Below are 25,258 nucleotides of genomic sequence, written 5' to 3'. Positions count from 1 at the left end.
TTTCTCTTTTTTTTAAAAAAAAGTTTCTCGTTTTTCGTTTTGGGGAAGCGGTTTATAATGCCTTCTGTATTGATTTGGGACCAGTGGCAGAGCTGAGTGAGTTAAGGTTTTCATTTGCACTGTTGGGGGATGGAGGTCTGCTTGTTTAGATTTGGGTGTTTATTCTGTCGGGCAATTGTGTGGGGATTGTTTGATGTTGGAGTATGCTTGCATGAGTGGGAGGGGGAACAATAGGTGGGAGACTATCCGTCACCAGGGATGGGGGCCACCAAGATAGCTGGACGGGCTAGCTCACGGAAGCGCAGTGGGGGGGGGGGGGGGGGGTGCATATGTTCGATTTATCAAAGGGGTTGGGTTACAGAGTGTTGTTACTATGGGGGGGGGGGATGTTCTGCTGATGAGGGAGGGACTTGGGCCAAGGGGCAGAGAGGAGGTTGGGGGCAGAGGTTGACTGGGGGTGGGCCGCTGGAGGCGGGCCCAAAAAAGTGGATGGCGGATCGTCAAAGGGGGGGGGGGGCCAAGGAGTCCCCCCAACTAGGCTGATCACCTGGAATGTTCGAGGGTTAAATGGGCCGGTCAAGAGGGCACGTGTGTTCGCGCATCTTAAGGGATGGCGGACGGTGGCCGGATGTGGTAATGTTGCAGGAGACGCACCTTAGAGTAACTGATCAGATTGGATTCAGGAAAGGCTGGGTCAGTCAGGTCTTTCACTCGGGACTGGATTCAAAGACTAGAAGGGTCACGATCCTGATCAATAAGCGGGTGATGTTTGAGGCGGGTAGAATAGTCTCGGATGTGGGAGGTTGGTACATTATGGTCAGTGGGAAACTGGAAGGGGTGCAGGTGGTATTAGTAAATGTGTATGCGCCAAATTGGGATGATGTGGAGTTTATAAAGAGGATGCTGGGGAAGATACCGGACCTGGACTCGCACAGGTTGGTCATGGGAGGGGACTTCAACACAGTTATTGACCCTGGCTTGGACAGGTCAAGCTCAAAAACGGACAGGGTGCCAGCAATGGCAAAGGAACTAAAAGGATTCACGGAGCAGATTGGTGGGGTGGATCCATGGAGATTTGGGCAGCCGAGGGTGAAGGAGTTCTCCTCCTACTCACACGTGCATAAAGTGTACTCCCGGATCGATTTATTCATTTTGAGCAGTGCTTTACTTGCAAGGGTGGTGGACACGGGGTACTCGGCGATCACAATCTCAGACCATGCTCCGCACTGGGTTGACCTGCAGGTCAGTAAAGATAGTAACCAGCGCCCGCACTGGTGGTTAGATGTGGGACTTTTGACTGACAAAGGGGTGTGCGAGCGGCTGAGGAAATGTATTCAGAACTATCTGCAGGTCAATGGCACAGGGGAAATTTCAGCAGCGATGGTCTGGGAAGCACTGAAGGTGGTGGTCAGAGGGGAGCTGATCTCGATACGGGCCCACAGGGAAAAGGTAGACAGGGCAGAGACAGACCGACTGGTTAAGGAGATACTACAGATCGATAGGAGGTATGCGGAGACCCCAGAGACAGGACATTTAAGGGATAGGCAGAGGCTACAGGCAAAGTTCGGCTTGTTAACCACAGGGAGGGCGGTGGAGCAGCTGAGAAAGGCGAAGGGGGCGATGTATGGAGTATGGAGAGAAGGCCAGCAGAATGCTAGTACAGCAGCTTAGAAAGATGGAGGCAGCCAGGGAGATAGGGAAAGTAAATGACAGAGTTGGGAACCTGGTTGGAGATTCAGCAGGGGTGAATAAGGCGTTTAGGGATTTCTACAGTAGGCTGTCTAGGTCGGAACCCCCTACGGGGCCGGAGAGGATGAGGCACTTCTTGTGGGGTCTACATTTCCCAAAGGTGGACGGGGAGCTGGTAGAAGGGCTGGGGGCCCCGATCGAGTTGGAAGAGATAGTGGAGGGTCTGAAGGCAATGCAGGCGGGTAAAGCCCCGGGGCCGGACGGGTACCCAGTGGAGTTTTATAAAAGGTTTTCTGGGATATTGGGCCAGTGTTGATGAGGATGTTCAATGAGGCAAGGGAAAGAGGGGTGCTGCTCCCGACGATGTCACAGGCCACGATTTCGCTGATTCTGAAGTGGGGCTGTGTGGGTCCTACAGGGTGATATCCCGGTTGAATGTGGACACCGAACTGCTGGACAGAATTTTGACCTCCAGGATTGTGGATTGTGTTCCGGACGTTATTGGGGAGGGCCAGACGGGGTTTGTTAAGGGTAGGCAGTTGGTGGCCAATGTAAGAAGGTTGTTAAATGTGATCATGATGCCCCCGGAAGGTAGGGAGGTGGAGGTAGTGACCGCAATGGATGGCTTTTGATCGGGCAGAATGGGATTATCTGTGGGAGGTACTGGGACGGTTCGGATTTGGGCGGGGTTTTATTGACTGGGTCAGGTTGCTGTTATCAGGCTCCTGTGGCAAGTGTACGGACGAATAGGACAACATCAGACTATTTTAGACTGCACCGGGGGACGAGACAGGGATGCCCCCTCTCCCACTGTTGTTCCCGCTAGCTATAGAGCCGTTGGCAATTGCTCTGAGAGCCTCAAGGGGCTGGTCCGGGGGAGGGTGGAGCACAGAATCTCGCTCTATGCAGACGACCTGCTTCTGTATATATCGGACCCATTAGAGGAGATGGAAGACATCATGGGAATTCTAGGGGAATTTGGCCGGTTTTCGTGGTATAAGCAAGTGAGATGTTTACGGTCCTGGCGAGGGGACAGGAAGTATGGATGGGGGTCCGGATATGGCGGAGAGCAGGGATTGAGAGGATGGGGGATATGTTTATAGAAGGGAGCTTTCCGAGTACGAGGGCGCTGGAGGAGAAGTTTGGGTTGGCGAGGGGAAACAAATTCAGGTATCTGCAGGTGCGGGACTTCCTACGTAAACAGGTGTCAACCTTCCCGCTCCTACCGTTAAGGGGGATTCAGGACAGTTTCCAGAAGGTGGGTAGGAGAAGGGAGCATCTCGGACATTTACAAGGAACTAATGGGGTCAGAGGAGAAGCAGACCGAGGAGCTGAAGCGCAAGTGGGAGGAGGAGAGATAGAGGATGGTCTATGGGCGGACGCGTTGAGTAGAGTCAACGCGTCCGCAACATGTGCCAGGCTCAGCCTGATACAATTCAAGGTCATTCATCGGGCTCACATGACAGTGGCACGGGTGAGCAGATTCTTTGGGGTGGAAGACAGGTGTGCAAAATGTGCGGAAGGACCGGCGAACCATGTCCACATGTTCTGGACATGTCCGAAGCTTAGGGGATTTTGGCAGGGGTTTGCAGGTGTCATGTCCACGGTGTTAAAAACTAGGGTGGCGCTGAGTCCAGAGGTGGCGATTTTCGGGGTGTCGAAAGACCCAGGAATCCAGGAGGAGAAAGAGGCAGACGTTCTGGCCTTTGCTTCCCTGATAGCCTGGAGACGGATACTATTAGCTTGGTGGGACTCAAAGCCCCGAAGTCGGAGACCTGGCTGTCGAACATGGCTAGCTTTATCTGTTTGGAGAAAATCAAGTTCGCCTGGAGAGGGTCACTGTTAGGGTTCGCCCTGAGGTGGCAACCGTTCGTCAACTTCTTCGCAGAAAATTAATCGTCAGCAAGGGGGGGGGGAGCGGGTAGTTTAGCTTAGAGTAGGGGGTTAATAAAGATGGGATCTGTAAGGGAGGGAGACGGCTTTTGCACTACGTTTGTAGTTTCATGTACATTCTTTATTGTGTTGTTGTTATATCAAAAAATACCTCAAAAAAAATGTTTATTAAAAAAACTATTCAAGATAATGGTCCAACCTACTGGTGACGTGGCCCCCTCTGCAATGTAACATTCTATGATTAAGTATCTGGCATAATGAAAGCTCTCCTGAGCAACATCACCATGTTAATTTATTTGCCAGATAGGGAATAAGGAATGACTTGACAGATCCAATAATTTAACAACTAAACTAAGCAGGTCTCCAGGAGTCTAAGGCAAAGCCAACAGCTGGCTTATTAATGGAATCTGGAGGGGTACAGAGCTAATAAAGTCTAGGATCAGTTCTAGATAACCCTGCAAGATAATATCCTGGGTAGGGCAGCTCCAAGATGACAAATAATGGGAAGTAGTTATGATTAGTTGCATAGTTAGAGGTTTACTAGAACCCAGGTTGTCAGTATTCACCATAAATCTCCAAATTTGAATATGTAGAATGTGCCCTTGTGAGAAAAGACTGAGGCCCCCCCCCGCCTCCCAGACGCTCGATTTTCTTGACGGTTACTTTTTAGTTTTCCAATGGCTGTTTATCATTCCCACTAACTCCTTTATTAGCTGATGCGGCCATGTAGCCTTCTGCATTGATGCTGAGGTTTTGATTTTCTTTATTAGATAAATAATTTAGCACAAATACCAAAGACCATGAGTGTGCATGTACATAAATATATGTTTATATGATGTATATGTAGTTGACTTGGAATCTATAAAGATGTTTCTGTTATCAACAAATCTCCCATATTCCTTTTTCCAAACTGAAAATTCTAACTACTTGGCACAAGTTAATGCATTGGGAATGAGCTCACATCTACAACCCCTTGTAATAAGCAATTAGCACTCTCTAGCATTCTTTGGTTTTGCCGATTTCAAATTTCTTTCCCCTCAAAACTTCGGTTTAAAGTGAGTGCTAACAAACACGATTCCCAATGGTTCAACAATGCAACAAGAGGAATATACACAAATTAATTTTGCAGCACCCAGTGAGCTATCAGATATTGAATTAATTATTTCACATATGCTTCACATTTCTTTCCAAGCTAATGCACCTACTTGAATGATCATTTGACTTTAACAAAATATAGATTGAATCCCTTAGGATGGAAGCATCCTAGTTACGTAAAAGTCACACATTACTTTATAGAATTGGCAACACACTAATAAATGTCTCACCGCAACACTGCACCGACGCAACACACCGCAAAGCAAAACACACTCACCCACATTGTAAATCTGTATACAAATCCAGAAATAGTCAGAGGTATGTCAGCTATCCAAAGTACCATTAATTAATTTCCCCACCCTGACAACCCAGATGAACCTGTAATTTGATTATTACACTTGGATTTAACAAAAAAATGACTTTGAATTCAGTAATGAATTTTATCTCTAAATCAAAAGCACAGCTATGGGTAAAAAAAACATGCCCCAGCCTATGCAAACATATTAATGAGAAGTGAGAAGGGTGTGTATTTAAAATGTGCCTGAGGATCCCAATGCATTCCTACAGATATTTGGATTGCATGTGGGCTATTTCGACTTTTCAGAAACAGAACCAGAAAAATTTATCAATATCCTCAATAATCATCACCCTTTCATTAAACTACGAGCCACAATACACAAGTGAAGTATTAATTTCTTAGATATCACACTGTTTACATTGCCACAAGAAAATAACTGGCAAAAGTATTTTTCCCAAAATAACTAATACATACTTCTACATACAAAAAGCAATGACCTAAACACACCTACTGCGGACTCATGAGGTCACAGATAATGCATTTAATCATATATGCAAAATAGACTGCCCCTTTACCGCATCCAGACAGAGGATACACAAAAAGATTCCTCAGACTTGGAATCATTTTGAAACGTTAAATGGGGATGTTAACTCAGGTGGTATACAGGGCAGACCTCACGAGGAAGGTGGTACACAGAGCACACCTCACGAGAGTGAGGATGAAACGATTCTTTGAAGGAGTAGAAAATGTGGGTGGACGTAGCCGGGGGGGGGGGGGGGGGGGGGGGGGGGGCCTAATTACGTTCATATGTCTTGGTCCTGTCCAAAGCTAGAGGATTACTGGAAGGAGGTTTTTAGGGTAATTTCTAAAGTGGTGCACGTGAAACTGGACCCGGGCCCCCTGGAGGCCATATTTGGGGTGTCGGACCAGCCAGGGTTGGAAACAGGTGCAGAGGCAGATGTTGTAGCCTACGCCTCGTTGATCGCCCGAAGGCGGATCCCGATTGGTTGGAGAGCAACCTCTCCACCCTGTGCCCTGGCGTGGCAGGGGGACCTGTTGGAATTCTTGACTCTTGAGAAGGTTAAGTTTGAACTGAGGGGAAGGATGGAGGGGTTCTACAATTCATGGGCATTATCCAATATGCACTTTCACGAACTGGATAACATCGAGCATTAGTTGGGGCGTGTGGGTGGGAGGGAGGGGGGCTGTGTATGTTAATGGCGACTATGGATGATCCCTAATTGCTTTTTGTCATTTGTTTGTGTGAACATGCGGGCTAATGTTTGGGGTTTGGTGGGAGGATGGGATAGTTGTTATTCATATGGGGATTGGCATATTTGTTACTGATTATTGTTTACTGTTGGTGGGTGCAAATTTGGGAGAAAATGTGAAAAAGGAGGAAAATAAAAAGATTTTTTTTTTTTTAAATGGGGATGTTAATTTCCTGAACCAATATAGCATCAGATTTTAAAAGAGGCAGAAAACCTAAAAGATTTTTCAGGAGCAGGATACAAAGACACAAGCTTCCCCACTTCCCAGTCGTACCCTCACCCCCTATACTCACTCAGCAGCCCCACTTTCCAGCTCCTGACAATCTCCCTTCCTGCAGTTGCTCTCCCAACCGCAATCCTGCTTTCCCGGAGCCCCTCTCTCTTCCCCACCTCACACCCTGGAGCCTCTCTCACAATTGCTGCTCCGGTGCTCAGGCTCATGCACTGCCACTCACTTTCCCACTGCTCCTCAAATCACAGGCTGCTCTCTCCCTTGCTTGCTGCTGATACACTCTAGTAAAGATGCAGTTGAGCCCATCTCATGCAAGGGTAGACGAGATGCAGTCCTCACATATTCGGCTTCTTCCATATGCAAGGGTGGCTTTTCTATCATTGGTCACCCCCAATTATGTGCCGCCCCCATGTATTTTGAACCCTGGTCTGCAGCCTTTGAGACACCATCCCCCTCCAACACTGCAGCTGAGTGGTTCCATTCTTGGGTCTAATCATAGCAAGAGAATCACCTGAAGTGGTTTTTCCTACCACACCTGCACCATCACCTATGGTATTCCTCAAGGACCTATTCTTGACCCCCTCCTATTTCTCCTCTACATTTTGTCCTTCAGCAAACTTTTTTAAAAATTTAAGAGTAGCCAATTATATTTCTTTTCCAATTAAGGAGCAATTTAGCGTGGCCAATCCACCTAACCAGCACATCTTTGGGTTGTGGGGGTGAAACCCACGCAGGCATAGGGAGAATGTGCAAACTCCACACAGACAGTGACCCAGGGACGGGATTCAAACCCGGGTCCGCAGCCCCAGTGCTAATCACTGAGCCATATGCCGCCCCCTCAGCAACCTTTCTAAACACACACTAACAACACCCATTTCTCCCGAACCACCAGCTTTGTCGACCCTACCATTATCTCGGAATTATGAAACCCCTTGCCCAACATCCAGTACTGGATGAACAGATATTTCTATTCCAATTCAGCCTCCACTACAAACATGGTTCCCCAGCCATTGACTCCAGCCTTCTCCATGGACAACTGTGAGATTGAACAGGAATTGAAGTGTAATTTCTAACAAGAGATGAGGGGGGATTAATTAATGCCCTCATAGTTAAGGATCCTCTAGAGACGAGTGATCTTGGCATGCTGGAATTTCAAATTCAGTTTGAGGCTGAGTCTCACACTAGCTTTCTGGAGTTAAACAAAGGAAATTGCATAGGCATGAGGACAGATATGACCCTAGTGCATTGGGCAGGAAGACTAAAAGGTAAGTCAGTTGATAAGTAGTGGCAGTTGTTTAAGGAGGTATTCAATTCCTCCCAACTAAAATATATTCCAAAGAAGAAAGACTAAGAGGAGGAAGAAACATCCATGGCTAAGCAAGGAAGTTAAAGGTAACAAAGACAAAAACTAAGGCATATCATATTGCAACGACCAGTGGCAAGCTGGAAGATTGGGAAACTTTTAAAGATCAACAAAGGGTTACTAAAAAAATAATAAAAAGAGAAACGGTAAATTATGAAAGCAAACCAGCGTCAAATATTTAAAAAAAGCAAAAGCTGCTTTAAGTATTTAAAAGGGAAGAGAGTAGCTAAAGTGAATGTTGGTCCCTTGGAGGATAGATCAGAGAGTTAATAGTGGGGAACACAGAAATGGCGGAGTCCCTAAATCAATATGTTGCCTCAGTTTTCACAGTGGAGGACACTAGTACCATCCTATTGGTAACAGGTAATGCAGAGGAAATAAAAAAGGAGGGACTTAGAACAATCATCAATAGGGAAAAGGTACTAAATAAACTATTGAGATTGAAGGCAGACAATTTCCCCAGGGCCTGATGTCCTACATCATTGGGTCTCAAAGAAAGTGGCAGTGGATAGTTAATCCATTGGTTATAATATTCCGAAAATTCCTTGGATGCGGGAAAGGTTCCAGTGGATTGGAAAAATGCTAATTGTAACACCCTTATTCAAAATGGGAGGGAGGCAGAAAGTAGGAAACTATAGACTAATTAGTTTAATATCGGTCACTGGGAAATTGTTAGAATCCATTATTAAGTAACAACAGACAGTTAGAAAGTCACTACAAAATCCATCAGAGTCAATGTGGTTTATGAAAGGTAAATCATGTTTGACTAATTTTCTAGAATTCTTTGAAACTGTAACAAGCTAAGTGGATAATAGGAATCCTGTAATATATCTGGACTTTCAGAAGGCATTTGATAAGGTGACGCACAAAAGGTTAATACACTAAGACACACATGGGGTTAGGGGCAATTTATTATGTTGGATAAAAGACTGGCGAACTGACAGAAGGCAGAGTTGGAATAAATCGGTCCTTTTTGGATTGGCGAACTAGTGGGGTTCCAGAGAGTAAGGTGTCAGAGAATTCGGTCCTCAAGACTCCAACTATTTACAAGATATTACGGGCAGCACGGTAGCATGGTGGTTAGCACAATTGCTTCACATCTCCACGGTCCCAGGTTCGATTCCCGGCTTGGGTCACTCTGTGCGGAGTCTGCATGTTCTCCCCGTGTGTGCATGGGTTTCCTCCGGCTGCTCCGGTTTCTTCCCACAGTCCAAAGATGTGCAGGTTAGGTGGATTGGCCATGCGAAATTGCCCTTAGTGTTGGGTGGGGTTACTGGGTTATGGGGATAGGGTGGAGGTGTGGGCTGCTCTTTCAAAGAGCCGTGCAGGCTTGATGGGCCGAATGGCCTCCTTCTGCACTGTAAATTCTATGATCTATGATATATTAATGATTTGGATGCAGGGATAAAAGGTACTACAGCCAAATTTGCAAATTACACTAAAATAGGTGGGATACTAAATTGCAATGAGTAAATAAGAAACTTACAAATGGATATAGATAGGTTAGGTGAGTGGACCAAAATGTGGCAGATGGACTTTAACGTGGATAAGTGTGAGGCGATCCATTTTGGTTGGAAAAATGGAAAGGCAACTTATCTAAATGGAGAGAAACTTGAGTGTTTTGGTGCAGTGGTAAAACTAGCATGCAGGTACAGCAGGTAATAAGGAAGGCAAATGGAATTTTGGCCTTTAAAGCTAACAGAATAAAGTATGAAAGTAGGGAAGTGTTGTTGCAACTGTACACAGTATTGGTGAGACCGCATCTGGAGTAGTGTGTACAGTTTTGGTCCCCTTATTTAAGGAGGTATGGAGTTTCATTAGAGGCAGTTCAGAAGAGGTTCACTAGATTAATTCCAGAGATATGGGGTTTGTCTTATTAGAGAGATTGAACAATTTAGGCCAATACTCTCGTGTTTCGAAGAATGAGAGGAGATCTAATTGAGATATGCAAGATGAGAAAAGGTATTGATAAAGTAGACGTAGAGCAGATGCTTCCTCATGTGGGGAATTCTAGAACGAGAGGTCATAGTTTTAGGATAAGTGGTAGCAGATGTAAAACAGAGATAAGGAGAAATGACTTCTCTCAAACGGTCGTGGATCTGGGGAACTCACTATCCCAGAGTGCAATGGATGCTGGGACATTGAGTAAATTTGAGGAGATAGACAGGTTTTTAATTAGTAATGGATTGAAGGGTTATGGAGAACGAGCAGGAAAGTGGAGTTGAGGCCGAGAATAAATCAGCCATGATTGTACCGAATGGTGGAGCAGACTCGGGGGGCTGAATTGCCTACTCCTAGTTCAGACCATGTATTTTCACGATCACAAAGACAGCCTATTACAAGACCTATAACATCAACTGACTCCACCCCACCTTTTGTTACCACTAGACTTGATTATTCTATACAGTCCTGGCCAGCCTCCCATATTCTGTCTTTCGTAAACTTGATTATTCACAACTTTACTGCCAATGCTCAAAACTTTCAGCAAGTCATGTACACCCATCAACCCGTGTTCGTTCACCCTGCATTAGTCCCTGGTTAAGCAACACCTTAATTTTAAAATTCTCTTTCTTGTTTTCAAATCCCTCCATGTCTCTGCCTCTCCCCATCTCTAAATTCCTCGAGTTGCACAAATCTCCAAGATATCTCTGCTAATTCAAGTCTCTTGAACATCCGCAATTTTAATTCCTCCACCACTGGAGGCCATGCCTAGATCTCTGCCCTAATATCTTATGGGCCTCAGTGTCTAATCTTGCTTTATAACACTCATGTGAAGCGACTAGAGGCATTTTAGTATGTCAAAGGAACTAAATAAGTTGTTGCTATTGATTCAGTGGCTAGTAAATTTCATGACAGCATTAAGACAACTAGCTGACCAAAGGGGAAAAAAAATTAAGATCCAATAGTCAAGATGTCCATTTCTACCAAGATGACACATGGCAGTTCAGCAGCCTTGTCTCATCAATCTGGCATTGGTTGTCAGGAGCTGTCTTATCAGGGCCTGAGTGGACAGAGAAACACATGCAGAGCTCCAAAACCCCTGCTGCTATCATGCAGTATAGGCGGCCACATTCAATCAGATGGCAAATCACGCTGACCTAATTGGAGATACGTTGCAGTGCTTGCCATGGGGAATTTGTGCTGTGCATGGTACCAATGGTCTTATAATCATCTGTTGCAATATTACCTCCACCTCCAAAGCCAAAGGGTTAATTTTCCTTTTATTTTTACTTATTTTTCAGTGTCCTTCAGCTGTGGAAAAGGCTAGTGATGTAATGCAATGCTATTTGAGGGTAACCGAAGACTTTCAGCATGTAAAAAAGTCAGTTTTAGTAATACTTCCATTTTAATTCTCCCCAATTCAAATATCATTTGCATATAACTTTGCATTTCTATAATTAGTATACCCCTTTTACCCATTCAAATTCCACAGCTGAATCCATGCAAGGAGCTAACCTGAGAAAATCGGGTGCAACCATGATGTTTGTATTTGAGTGTGATTAAAACCAAACAAAGCAGAAACTTCAGACTTGGAGGCTCACCAGGTTCTTCAATCATGCAGGGAAAACATGGTCAAACCTGACCATGTTCTGAAATTCACTTAGGCGTATTCACAGCAAAAGCTATTGGAAAGTGTTCAAGAGCAAATTTTTCCCTTCCCTCTGCTTCACTGTAGCAAGGTCAATTATAGGAACAAAATGTTGCCTGTTGAGGTCATCAGAAACCAGAAATTAAACCAGAGACCTGCACACCTTGGTCTTGTATATCTTACGCCATCACACCAACATAAACTTGAAATTTATATTGCAGCTTTATTGGAATAAAATATCCTAAGGTGTTTCATAACAGCACGATAAAACAAAATATGGCATAAGAACTAGGAGCAGGACTAGGCCTCCTGGCCCTTCGAGGCTGCTCCGCCATTCAATGAGATCATGGCTGATCTTTTGTGGACTCAGCTCCACTTTCCCATCCGAACACCATAACCCTTTATTCCTTTATTCTTCAAAAAACTATCTATCTTTATCTTGAAAACATTTAATGAAGGAGCCTCAACTGCTTCACTGGGCAGGGAATTCCATAGATTCACAACCCTTTGGGTGAAGAAGTTCCTCCTAAACTCAGTCCTAAATCTACTTCCCCTTATTTTGAGGCTATGCCCTGCTTTCACCCACCAGTGTAAACAATCTGCCCGCATCTATCCTATCTATTTCCTTCATAATTTTATGTGTTTCTATAAGATCCCCCCCGCATCCTTCTAAATTCCAACGAGTCCCAGTCTACTCAACCTCTCCTCGTAATCCAACCCCCTCAACTCTGGGATTAACCTAGTGAATCTCCTCTGCACACCTTCCAGCGCCAGTATGTCCTTTCTCAGGTAAGGAGACCAAAACTGAACACAATACTCCAGGTGTGGCCTCACTAACACCTTATACAATTGCAGCATAACCTCCCTAGTCTTAAATTCCATCCCTCCAGCAAGGAAGGATAAACTCCATTCACCTTCTTAATCACCTGTTGCACCTGTAAACCAATGTTTTGCGACGTGCACTAGGACACCCAGGTTCCTCTGCACAGCAGCATGTTTTAATATTTTATCATTTAAATAATAATCCATTTTGCTGTTATTTCTACCAAAATGGATAACCTCACATTTGTCAACATTGTATTCCATCTGCCAGACACTAGCCCATTCACTTAAACTATCCAAATCTCTCTGCAGACTTCCAGTATCCACTTTTTGCTTTACCATTCATCTTAAGTGTCGTCTGCAAACTTGGACACATTGCACTTGGTCCCCAACTCCGAATCATCTATGTAACTTGTGAACAATTGTGGGCCCAACACTGATCCCTGAGGGACACCACTAGCTACTGATTGCCAACCAGAGGAACACCCATTAATCCCCACTCTTTGTTTTCTATTAATTAACCAATCCTCTATCCATTCTACTACTTTACCCTTAACGCCATGCATCTTTACCTTATGCAGCAACCTTTTATGTGGCACTTTGTCAAAAGGTTTCTGGAAATCCAGATATACCACATCCATTGGCTCCCCATTGTCTACTGCACTGGTAATGTCCTCACAAAATTCCACTAAATTAGTTAGGCATGACCTGCCCTTTATGAACCCATGCTGCGCCTGTCCAATGGGACAATTTCCATCCAGATGCCTCGCTATTTCTTCCTTGATGATAGATTCCAGCATCTTCCCTACTACCAAAGTTAAGCTAACTAGCCTATAATTACCCGCTTTCTGCCTACCTCCTTTTTTTAAACAGTGTTGTCACGTTTGCGGAATTCCAATCTGCCGGGACCACCCCAGAGTCTAGCGAATTTTGGTAAATTATCACTAGTGCATTTGCAATTTCCCTAGCCATCTCTTTTAGCACTCTGGGATGCATTCCATCAGGGCCAGGAGACTTGTCTACCTTTAGCCCATTAGCTTGGCCATCACTGCCTCCTTAGTGATAACAATCATCTCATTTCCATCAGTCCTCATTAGGAGATATTAAGTTAGATGATGAAAAGCTTGGCCAAAAATGTAGATAACAGGTCATGTTTGAGGGAGGAAAGTGAGGTAGAGAAATAGAGGGACATTCCAGAGCTTGGGGCCTATACAATTCTAGGCACAGCGAATATTAGCTTGATTAAAATTGGCTATGTACAAGAAGTCAGCATTTCAGCAGTGGAATATCTCAAGAGATTTGTGACGCTGGAAGTATAAAGAGGTAAGGCCAGGGAGGGATTTGAAAACATGGCAGAGAATTTTAAAATCAAGATGTTGCTTGTCCAGGAGCCAGTGTAGACCAAAAAGCACAGGGATGATCGGGAAATGGGACTTTCTACAAGTTAAGATATAGCAGCAGGGTTTTGGTTGACCTCAAGTTAACAGAGGGTAGAATGTGGGAGTCCAGCCAGGAATATATTGGAGTAGTCAAGTCCAGAGGTAATGACTGTATGAATGAACAAGAGTAATTTGCATACTTCCCCAATAGACAGACACAGTTTTAATCACAGTAATAATTGCACTTACAGCATGCAAATCTGTTGCCAGCTTTTCCATGGAAGGTTTTAAACTTTCTACAGCCTTCAAGCCATCCTGAAAGAAACTGTTACTAAATAGTTAAACTGGAATGCAACATTCATCTTAAATATAAATTATCTGCATGGCAATGTAATAAACTGACTGAACAGGTGACAGATTTTAGATATAAAACTGCATAAATTATATTAACAGAATTCAACATGTAATCAATACAGTTACAATTTTTTGAGAAAAAGGGAAAAGCAAACTTACTTGCATTGTGCATGGAAATATTTAATCAGGTTCTGGAGTAAATCAACACCTTTCTTAATCTTGATTTCGTTGACTTTAAGCAAATACTATATAAAAAATATATTTGAAGCAGGACATTCAGAAAGATTCAACATTCAAGGAAAAAAAGCAACAAACAATTCTCAAGAAAGGTTACATCTGCTGTTTCTGGTAGCACCTGCAAGTGTACCTACACAAGATGAGAACTTTAATTTAAAGTCAACATTTGCGAATGGTGCATTACAAATAATAAAAGTTAACTGCGTGTTGGTCAGCAGATTTACTAAGAAAATGATCCAAAGCTTGGTACATTAATACACCTGAATATATGGATTTATCAGCATTTCTTAAAAAAATAAGATGTGGGGCTGAAAATCCTTGCTCATCAGAAATACAAGAGAGCGAGTGCCTGTAACTTTCATTCTCGATTCTGCTGGAACAAAATCCTGGAACTCCCTTCCTAACAGGACTGTGAGTGTATCTGATGGACTGCAGTGGTTCAAGATGATGGCTCATCACCATCTTCTCAAGACAATCAGGGATGAGCAATAAATACTGGCCTTGCCAGTGAAGCTCACATCGCATGAAAGAATAGAAGTATCGGAGATCGGGGAAAGGTCTCAATTTATACAATCATGGGTATATCTTGAGCACCCACTGAGGATAGTATTTGCAGTCACCACCACAAGGCAGGGATATTATTAATTTTATTCAAGTTCAGCCCAATTATTCCTGCCAAGTTACTGGAATTTACGTGGGAGCCACATCAGCAACCAAGGTGGGTCCTACTGTGTGGCTGTGCCAACCTGTATACTAGATTCATTACAGAAAATCATTAAAGAAAATCATAGCAATTCCCAGCCCAAGCCTCCGTGGAAATCAGCAACTGGCAGGAATCTGAATGAAAACCTGGCATTTCGCGGTCCTGAGAGAAAAGAGCAGAAAGAAAAGAACAAAAACAAAAAATAAAATAATGTTTATAAAATGCCCTTCAAAACCTCATGACATTGCAAAGTATTTTATACCGAATGAAATGTAGTCACTGCTGTAATGCAGGAAAAGAGGCAGCCAATTCCCTTACAAACTTTACAACGTGATAACAACCAAATAATCTATGTTTATTGATGTTTGGAGGATAAAGTTTGGTCAAAACACAACTCTTCTGCAAACTAGTGTCAGGGATCTTCTAAGTTCATCTAAGAGAGCCTTGGATTAATGTTCCATCTCAAAGATGCCACTTCAAACAATAAAATACTCCATTGATTTGTCGCCGCTGTGATTTGCAAACCAATAGCCTTCTAAGAGGAAAGAATGCAATTGCCAAAGGGCAGCTAATTTAGTCCAAATTGCTGCACTCCTAGGCGTAAGTGAACTCCATAGACTGAGATCTGCCCTAGGGAGTAAGCAGTGGACTTGTGATATATTCCTTTCTGTTTGTGATGAAGCTTAAATTATATAAACTTTGGACAAACTGTACATGACTAAAATTTACTTTTAGGCTGCATACAAACTTACTTTAAGGCATGTAACCAGAAGCTGCATGCAAATAAGATTCATTTAATCTCAAGACAGTAATATTGTTTTTGATTTTAAAATCAGCAGCTTCAAAATATAATCTGATAGGTAAAGACAGAAAAAACACAAGCAGCCACGGAAATTACAGCAATGGCTGACCAAAAAAATCTCCTAATTACATATCCTGCTCAAACCTGACACAATTACTCCAATTAATTTACCTCACACATTTGTAACTGAAAGAATCTCCGCTCCTTCTCCATTTCTTCAGCAATTTCTGCTCCACTTATTTCTGTACGGATCATACCATGTTGTTTGGCGTGTTCTTTTTTCTCCTTTTCAATTTTTGTACTGCAAACAAAACAATATTAGTGCAGTCATATTATAATGAGATTACATTTTTCCAGTTTAACCTTTAAACCCCACACATCAGTAAATCCTTAAAGGCAGATATTTTAATTGACTCCATTGACTTTGATATGCGGACTCTGCCTTGTGATTCTGAACTCCTAAATCCTTATGGTTTTCCATAACTTTCACTCAAAGTACACATATTACCATACATTAGAAAGTCAATATACACCACATCCACTTCACTTTGCCTGTCCACCATTATCTGTCACTTCCTCAAAAGAAATCTACAACACCAGGGTTTTCAAGGCTTGAACCGGAACAGGGCTAACAACCTTGCGGGGATTTTTGCTCGTGCTGTTGGGAGGGGTTTTAAATAATTTGGCATGGGGTTGAGATATGGAGTGGAGGTAGAGTGGAGGGTGATGCACCGCCAATATAGAAGAAAAAACAAGTCAGTCTGGAAGGCAGAGTGATTATAGAAAAGCTAAGGCACAAGGGAGTAGTATGGCAAGGCTGGGTGGCATGTATTTTAATGCAAGGAGTCTTGTAAGTAAGGCAGATGAGTTTAGGGTGTTGATTAATCCATGAGAATATGATATTATTGCTTTCACAGAGACATGATTGAGGGATGGGCAGGACTTGTAGCTCAATACGGCGACACTCGGAGGGGTTGTAAAAGAGGAAGTGGCGTCACGATATTGATCAAGGAGTAAATGACTGCAATGGGGGGGGGGGGGGGTTGTGATATCTGAAAAGGTTCCTCAAATGGGGCCATATGTGTAGAACTTAGAAACAAGGGGGAAATTACATTGCTCAGAGTGTACTATTGGCCCCCAAACAATCAGGGAGAGATAGAAGGGAAAATATGTCGGCAAATCTCAGAGAAATGTGAAAATAACAGGATAATAATAGTGGATTTCAATTTCCCCAATATTAACTGGGAAAGTCAAAGTGTTAAAGGCTTAGAGGGGGCAAAATTCTTAAAATACATCCAGGAGAGCTTTTTATGCCAGTACGCAGATAATCCTACAAGGGAGAGATCAGTGCTGGACCTAGTTTTAGGGAATGAAGCTGGGCAGGTGTTAGAAGTTTCCATGGGGAAGCATTTTAGTGACAGTGAGCATAACTCAGTAGGATTTAAGATAGTTATGGAAAGGGACAAAGATGGACTGAAAATAAAGGTTCAGAACAAAATTGGGGAAGGTCAATTTTAATGGGATAAGACAGGATCTGTCCAAAGTTGAAGGGAGCAACTACTTGAAAAGAGTGTTATTCATTCAAAAAGGAAAGAGAGTAAAGGGCCAACATGTTCTCATAAAGGTGAAGGGTGGTACCAAAATGTCCACAGAACCCTGGATGTAGCCAGGGTTGGATAAGAAATAAAGGGAGATGTATAGCAGGTACCGAGGGCTGAAAACAGCAGAAGCCCGAGAGGAGTATAGAAAGTGCAAGGGTTACTTAAAAAAATTAATTAGGAGAGCAAAGAAGGGGCATGAAAAACCACTGGTGGTTAAGTATATTAGGATAAGAGGATGACCAGGGAAAGAGTAGGGCCCATTAGGGACCATCGCGGCGATCAGTGTGTGGAGCCAGAAGACATGGGTGAGGTTTTAAATTAGTACTTTGCATCTCTGTTTACTATGGAGAAGAAAGACATAGGTACAGATATCAGGGAAGGAAACTGCGATGTACTTGGAAAAAAAAAATCAACATTATGGGGAGGAGGCATTAACAGTTTTAGCTGGCTTAAAAGTGGATGGATCTCACAGGCTCAGAGGAGATGCATCCCAGGCTGCTGTGGGAGGCAAGGGAGGGGATTGCAGAGGCTCTGACAATAATTTTCAAATCTTCTCTGGCTATAGAACAGCTAATGTGGTTCAAGAAGGGTGGTAGGGACACACCAGGAAATTGCAGGCCAGTGAGTTTTAACTTCCGTGGTAGGGAAACTATTGGGAAAAATTCTGAGGGACAGAATTAATCTCCACCTGGGTAAGCAGGGATTAATCAAGGATAGTCAGCATGGCTTTGTCAAAGGGAGATCATGTCTCACAATTTGATTGAATTTTTCGAGGAGATGACTAGATGTGTAGATAAACGTAGTGCAGTTGGTGTAGTCGACATGGACTTCAGTAAGATTTTTGGCAATGTCCAGCATGGGAGACTGGTCAAGAAGGTAAGAGCACACATGATTCAGGGCAATTTGGTAAAGTGGGTCCAAAATTAGCTTAGTGGTAGGAGGCAGAGGATGACGGTTGTTTTTGCGACTGGAAGCCTGTGCCCAGTGGTGTTCCACAAGGATCAGTGCTGGGTCCTTTGCTGTTTGTAGTGTACATTAATGATCTGGATGTGAATGTCGGAGGTATGATCAGTAAATTCGCAGATGACACAAAAAATAGTGGTGAGATAAATAGTGAGAAGGAAAGCCTTATATTACAGGACAATATAGACAGGAGAGTTAGATGGGCAGAACAGAGGCAAATGGAATTTAACCCTGAAAAGGGTGAGGGAATGTATTTTGGAAGTACTAACAAGGCAAGGGAATATACAATCAATTGTCTGCCTTAGGACATACATGGTGTGCATGTCCATAGATTCCTAAAGACAGCAGAGCAGGTAAATAGGGTGGTTAAGAAGGCATTTAGGTTACTTGCTTTCATTAGCCAAGGTATAGAATATAAGAACAGGGAGATTATGATGGAGCTGTATAAAATGTTTGTTAGGTCACAACTGGAGTACTGTGCACAGTTCTGGTCACCACGCTATACGATAGAAGTGATTGCAATGGAGAGGCGCAGAGAAGGTTTACCAGGATGTTGCTTGAGCCGGAGTGTTTCAGCTATCAAGAAAGACAAATAGGCCGAGTTGTTTTCCTTGGAGCAGAGAAGATTGAAAACCCGATTCAAGTGTATAAAATTATGAGGGGCATTGATAGGGTGGATAGGATGGAACTTTTCGCCTAACGGAAGGGTCAATAACCAGGGGACACAGATTTAAGGCAAGGAGAAAGAAGTTTAATAATAACAATAATCTTTATTCTTGTCACAAGTAGGCTTACATTAATTAAAACTGCAATGAAGTTACTGCAAAAATCACCTAGTCACCACATTCCGGCGCCTGCTCGGGTACACTGAGGGAGAATTCAGAATGTTCAATTCACCTAACAAGCACTTCTTTCGGGACTTGTGGGATGAAACCAGAGCACCCGGAGGAAACCCACACAGTCATGGGGAGAACTTGCAGACTCCGCTCAGACAGCGACCCAAGCTGGGAATCGAACCCGGGTTCCTGGTGCTGTGAAGCAACAGTGCTATCCACTGTGCTACCGTGACGCCCTATTAAAGGAGATGGGAGGAAAAACTTCCACCTGGAGGGTGGGTGGAATCTGGACCTCACTGCCTGAAAGGGCGATAGAGGCAGAAACGCTCAAATTTAAGAGACAGTATTTAGATGAGCACTTTAAAATGCCATAGTGCACAAGGCTCCGGGCCAGGTGCTGGAAAATGCGATTAGAGCAGATAGGTGCTTGATGGCCGGTGCAAACACGATGGACCTCTTTCCATGCTGTAAAAACTCTATGACTCTACGCACAATTCTTCCACTGAGGCATTGGCTGCTATTTTCCATTGTGAGGACTCCAATGGGCACAGGGAGCCCGAAAAGTAGGCACACCTCTCTCCCTTTGTCCGCCCAGTTTTCCCAGTAGTATCAGGGACAGTTAGTGCTGCCCAGGTCCTGTGGCGGTAGGAGGGTGTCGCAAAGTGGCCATTAATTGGTCGCCTACGCATCTCAAATTGGGCTCAAGTGCTAAAGAACAAAAATCAGCTGAACTTTAAAATAAAATACCCGCCAATGAAAACATAATTTCACAGAGAACTAGGATAGTTTCCTTAATGACCTGCCCAATATTTATCCCTCAATCAGCTAGTACGTTATCTACTACTGCAAAAATATTGTCTAAGGGTATGCAGTCATGAAAGATGTATATAAATGCTAATTGGTTGTGTGGAAAGGTTACCTAGCAAATTGCTGCAGTATAACAAAGTCTGAAAGTGACAGTGGTCTGGGAGGTTCGGCTAGTTATTAGAAAAAAGGAGTGCATAAATTTGTTTTGGAGAATGAATCAGGAAAATGAATATAGTTATAAACACATTAAACATGAACAAACCACCATATTTTAAGATTTAAAACATCAATTCAGCAAACTTCAAAATGATTTTGAATAGTAAAGCCACAAGCAAACTATGATGAATGCTTTATAAGTAAAAAAACACCATTGTTCCTCTATCAATAACAATACTTAGAATAAATACTTGCAAAATAATTGTACGTCACTCACATAAATTCTTTAAAGTAAAACATTTAAAACTAGTTCAGAATAGGTGTACTCAAAATTGTACTTGATCCTAAATTGTTGTCTTGGTGCTTTAAACAAAAATGGGGACCAACTGAGTTATGTAAATTCTGTACCATTCAGAGAGATAAAGGCTTCACATCCAGCCATTCACCCCCAAAATAGCTCAATGTAAAGTTTATTAAAACATCACTTTCTCGGATTAATCTCTCTGACTTAGTAGAACTAACGAACAATCAATAAATTGCATGAAATGGAAAATATAATTGAAAGAGCAGAATTTTCTATCCTTTCACTATCTTAGAATTAAAAAGAAATGTTTAATAATTTATTCATTGGTCCCCTACCCCTCTGTATTTGTTTCTCACTATCTGCCATGAAGTCCAAGAAATGTCATTCTGAACAGGCCATTTACAGATTTATTTCAAAATCGCACTTCATAAAAGCACTGTTACTAAATCATGATTGATCAACACCGCTTTCATCCTCAATTACAAAAACATTGTTTTAAAAAAAAAAACAATAAATCAAATGTTGCAATTTCTGTTCAACACCCATGTATGGTGCTTATTACAGAACAGCAAATAAATAACTTTGGACTGGAAAAAAAAATCCAAAACTTACACTTTTGTTTCATAGTCCTTCCAGGCTTTATCAAACGGTTTCTTAAGATCCTATAGATGAATGCAGTACAAAAGTTAGAAAATGTATGATTCAAAAAGGTGGGAGAGAGAAAACAGGAAACTTCAGGCCACTTAGCCTGACAATGGTAATCAGGAAAATGCTAGATATATTATTAAGGAAGTCTTAACAATGCACTTTGAAAATCATGTTATGATCACACAGTCAATAGGGTTTTACGAAAGGGAAATCTTGCATAACAAATTTATTAGATTTTCTGAGTATGTAACTAGTAGGGAAGATAAAGATGAACCAGTAGATGCAGGGTTGGATTTCCGAAAGGCATTGGAGAAGGAGCCACACAAAAGCGTAATACACAAGATAAGGGTTCATGGGGTTCAGTAATCTATTAGCATGAATAGCAGTCTGGTTACTGAACAGGAAGCAAGGAGTAGGGAAATTGAGAAGTTTAAAGTTGACATGCTGTGACTAGTGGAGTGGCATTAAGGATCAGTGCAAGGGCCTCAGCTACTTACAATCTATATTAATGGCTTGGACAAAGACACCAAGAGTAATTTATTTAAATTTGCTGATGATATAAAGTTAGAAGTCTTACAACACCAGTTAAAAGTCCAACAGGTTTGCTTCGAATCACTAGCTTTCGGAGCTTTTGGACTTTAACCTGGTGTTGCAAGACTTCTTACTGTGCCCACCCCAGTCCAGAGCCGGCATCTCCACATCATGGATATAAAGTTAGGTAGAAATGTAATCTGTGAAGAGGATGCAAAGAGGCTGAAAAGCAATTATAGACAGTTTAAATGATGGGCAACAAGGAGACATATAACAACAATGTGGGGAAGTCTAAGATTATTCACTTTGGTGGTAAAAAAAGCAGATTTTTTTTATTTTATAAAAAGGTGTGAAACCTTTAATGTTGTTCATAGGGATGTAAAACGGACACAACACATTAGCTTGCAGGTACAGCAAACAATTTGGACGGTAAGTAGTAAGTAGGCCTTTATTGCAAGGGGATTGGAGTACAAGAGTCGAGAAGTCTTGCTACAATTGTAGAGTGGTTGGTGAGGGCACACTTGAGAGTATTATATTGTGGATAGGCCATCGTTGAATAATTTATGGTTGAGATGGACTGATCGTTGGTCTTTCAGGAAATCAAAGGATATGGGGAGCAGTCGGCAAAGTGCTGTTAAATTTGATCTTTGGCCATGATCGCACTGAATGGCTGAGCAGACCCGAGGGGGTCATAACGTCTGCACTTGGCTTTATTTCATTTGGTAAGATAGAAAGACCCTTGTATCAATTTCCTTGTATATAATTTATGACTGGCAGGGCAAAGGGAAACAAAAGTCCAATAAATAATTTCACTAGGCAGTGAATATTTTCTAAATGCAATGACTGCAATACATTTGTGTGTGTGTGTGTGTGTGTGTGTGTGTGTGTTGGGGGGGGGGGGGGGTTTGTACCATCCTGACTCAAAATTAACAACTCTGTGGTGTATCCCTATCACATGGACTGCAGCAGTTAAAGCTGACAGCTCAACACCACATTCTCAAGGGCACTTTGGAAAGGGCAACAAGTGACGCACACAAACCGTGCAATAATTAATTTTTAAAAACACTCAAAAGTGGTCTGAAAATGTAATGCTGCTCTATTTCAAATAGAATTGGTCAGAAAAATTAGGGTTAAACATTTCTGTTCTTCTTGAGCTTGCATGCACACAGTGAAATTAATTTCCCTACTTTTTTTATTTATATGGGTAATTAGAGGTCAAAGCTAAAATACATTCTGTTCAAGTCCAAATTTGAATTCTCACAAATCTACTCTGGAGAAAATTGCCCTATGTTAAAACAGCTGCTAACATCTGTCATGTTATGCTTTTAAACAGTCGACATTTAATTGTTTCCTCATGAAAATGTATAAAACATTTAATATATGCCACTGTGTTAATGCATGTTTGCAGATAGAACATCCATGAATCACTCCAATTGACAAGTGACAACAGAAAATTAGGAACTCCACTCAGCCCAAGGAGATTGCAAAATTGAAAGCAGTTTCTGGTGGCTTGTCAAATAAACCTACTTAAGATGTTATTTTTCAATAAGCAAAATATATTCACAGAACACAAATTTACAATTCTAGTGATCAGATGGCATAAGACCTTTCATTTCACACAGACCAAAAAGAAAACCTAAATATCCTTGCTAATCTACTGCACTCTCTATTACAATTGCTATCAAAATAATTACTATGATGATCTTTAATTCTGTTATCTTAATTTCTCTGTGGAGAATGGCAAATTAAAATTTCAATCCAGAAATGAATTGTTTGTTTCTTTGACATTTTTTGCTGCAAAAGGATAACAGGTTGCCTAAAAGATTATAACCTTTGGTTTCCTCTCAAGTGCACAGCTTTCATTTTAGTCCCATCCTGCTGTCCACCCCAACAACGACCACTTTCCTCAATGCTGCACTCTGACTAAAAGGAATAGATTTTCCATCCCTATCAAATACTACTACACTGTATAAGGAAGAAATGCAAATCAACCAAAGACAATAAACAATGTCTGGTAAACAGAACGAATGTCTTCAAAAACAAAATGAACATATTAACACATGGAAAATAAGATGGAACAATGAATTAATTCTTGCCTATATGGTTAATCAGGAGCACAAGCACTATTTAATGAGCAGTGGGTTTGAGGCAGAAGATCAGCTGTGATTGTATAAGGCGGAGCAGGCTCAAAGGGCCATATGGTCTGCACCTGCTCATTTTTCATGTGTACTCCAATACAATACAGACGTAATATTTTCATATTCAACCAAATCCTACCTTTTAAAGAAAAGAAACTGTGATAACTTGGTCATAATGTGAACTCACTCGTCTAAATATACTCACTTGAAAGCAAATCCAATTACTGCTCTACGATGGAGTAATTTCAAATCAATGATCAAGAGCACAAAGCACTTACACTAAGCATTCCATCACCCAAATTTGTTTCTTATTTATGATCTTAAGAATCTGACAAAGCGATTTGTTCATTGACCTGGATGGCACTAGTTCTAAAAAAGGGTCACTGCTTAATAGGTAAATCTAGACATGACTTGATTGGAAAGACCACTAGAAAAACCTCAACAGACTAAATTAAATTGCTTATTTCATCGAGTGCAATATTCCGTGTTGTTTGATTTTCTTCATTTTATATTCTACCTTGGAGGCTGGAAGAATAATTCCAATTGGGCAATAACTTGCACATCTATTATATGGAGAACATAGTGATCCTTGTGGGTCTCAAGGAAACTTGGTGGAGAAGTTCACATAATGGTCAATTATACAACTTTCTTAAACTGAATGAAAACAAGAAGAAAGAATTAGTTCTAGACATTAAGAAAAATCCAGCTAACCTTCCTGTGAAGATTCATGATGTGGCCATTGAAATAATTACGTGCATAGTGATAGATAAGTTGAAATGGAGGGACCACAGTGTAAAGCTGTGGTGGCTGAGGTACATACACAATTATGCTACTTCAGAAAATTAAAATCTTTTCAAGTAGACCCTGCAATCATTAAACTGTTCTATACTGCTGTTGTCCTTTTTGGACAGGCATTTGAAGAGCAGATCTTCCATGACTAAATTGTTTTTTGAAAAATGTTGACGAATGTATAGAGCAGACATTTTCAAATTCAGGGTCGCGACCGGGTGTCGGGAGGCCCGCAGAGCAATCGGTCTCAGCATTTCCGATTGGGGGAGGAAGTGCCCAACGGCTGCGACGGGCTTTTAACAAATGCTGGCTGCGACCAGCTCTCAAGTATGCCGGCCGGCCGGGCATGCCGATGTAGCAATATGCAGGCTCGGAGCCCAGCAGGGCACCACCCTTTCAGTACGCCGGCACTCTGTTCCAGGAGCAGATTTTAAAAAAAAAAATAATTGAAAATCAATTTATCTACCCGCCAGAAGCGGCGACAGAGATCAGGTCGCGCGCCCAGTACACTTACGTCATGACAAAATTACTGAGGAGAGCTTCCTCCATTTTGTAGCTGCCTGGCCAGCAAGCAAGCGAAGGACTGCGTGAAGAACTGAAGATGGATCAAACATAACATAGAAAATACAGCACAGAACAGGCCCTTCGGCCCACGATGTTGTGCCGAACCTTTGTCCTAGATTAATCATAGATTATCATTGAATTTACAGTGCAGAAGGAGGCCATTCGGCCCTTTGAGTCTGCACCAGCTCTTGGAA

General features: G+C 42.3%; 1 protein-coding gene across 1 annotated transcript in view; it reads right to left on the bottom strand.

The window, feature by feature from the left end:
* Positions 1-25,258, bottom strand: part of asap2a (ArfGAP with SH3 domain, ankyrin repeat and PH domain 2a) — a 228,661-nt gene that overhangs the window by 114,645 nt on the left and 88,758 nt on the right. Inside the window, exons 5-8 of the mRNA XM_072498751.1 lie at positions 21,007-21,056; positions 15,899-16,028; positions 14,145-14,230; positions 13,881-13,956 (exon numbers count right to left, since the gene is read on the bottom strand). Coding sequence (XP_072354852.1) covers positions 13,881-13,956; positions 14,145-14,230; positions 15,899-16,028; positions 21,007-21,056 — 342 coding nt within the window. The remainder of the gene's footprint in view (positions 1-13,880; positions 13,957-14,144; positions 14,231-15,898; positions 16,029-21,006; positions 21,057-25,258) is intronic.

Source organism: Scyliorhinus torazame, chromosome 4, assembly GCF_047496885.1.
Source record: "Scyliorhinus torazame isolate Kashiwa2021f chromosome 4, sScyTor2.1, whole genome shotgun sequence".
Classification (NCBI taxonomy): domain Eukaryota; kingdom Metazoa; phylum Chordata; class Chondrichthyes; order Carcharhiniformes; family Scyliorhinidae; genus Scyliorhinus; species Scyliorhinus torazame.
Note: the sequence above shows the minus strand (reverse complement) of the source record. Positions and strands in the feature narration are given on the sequence as shown.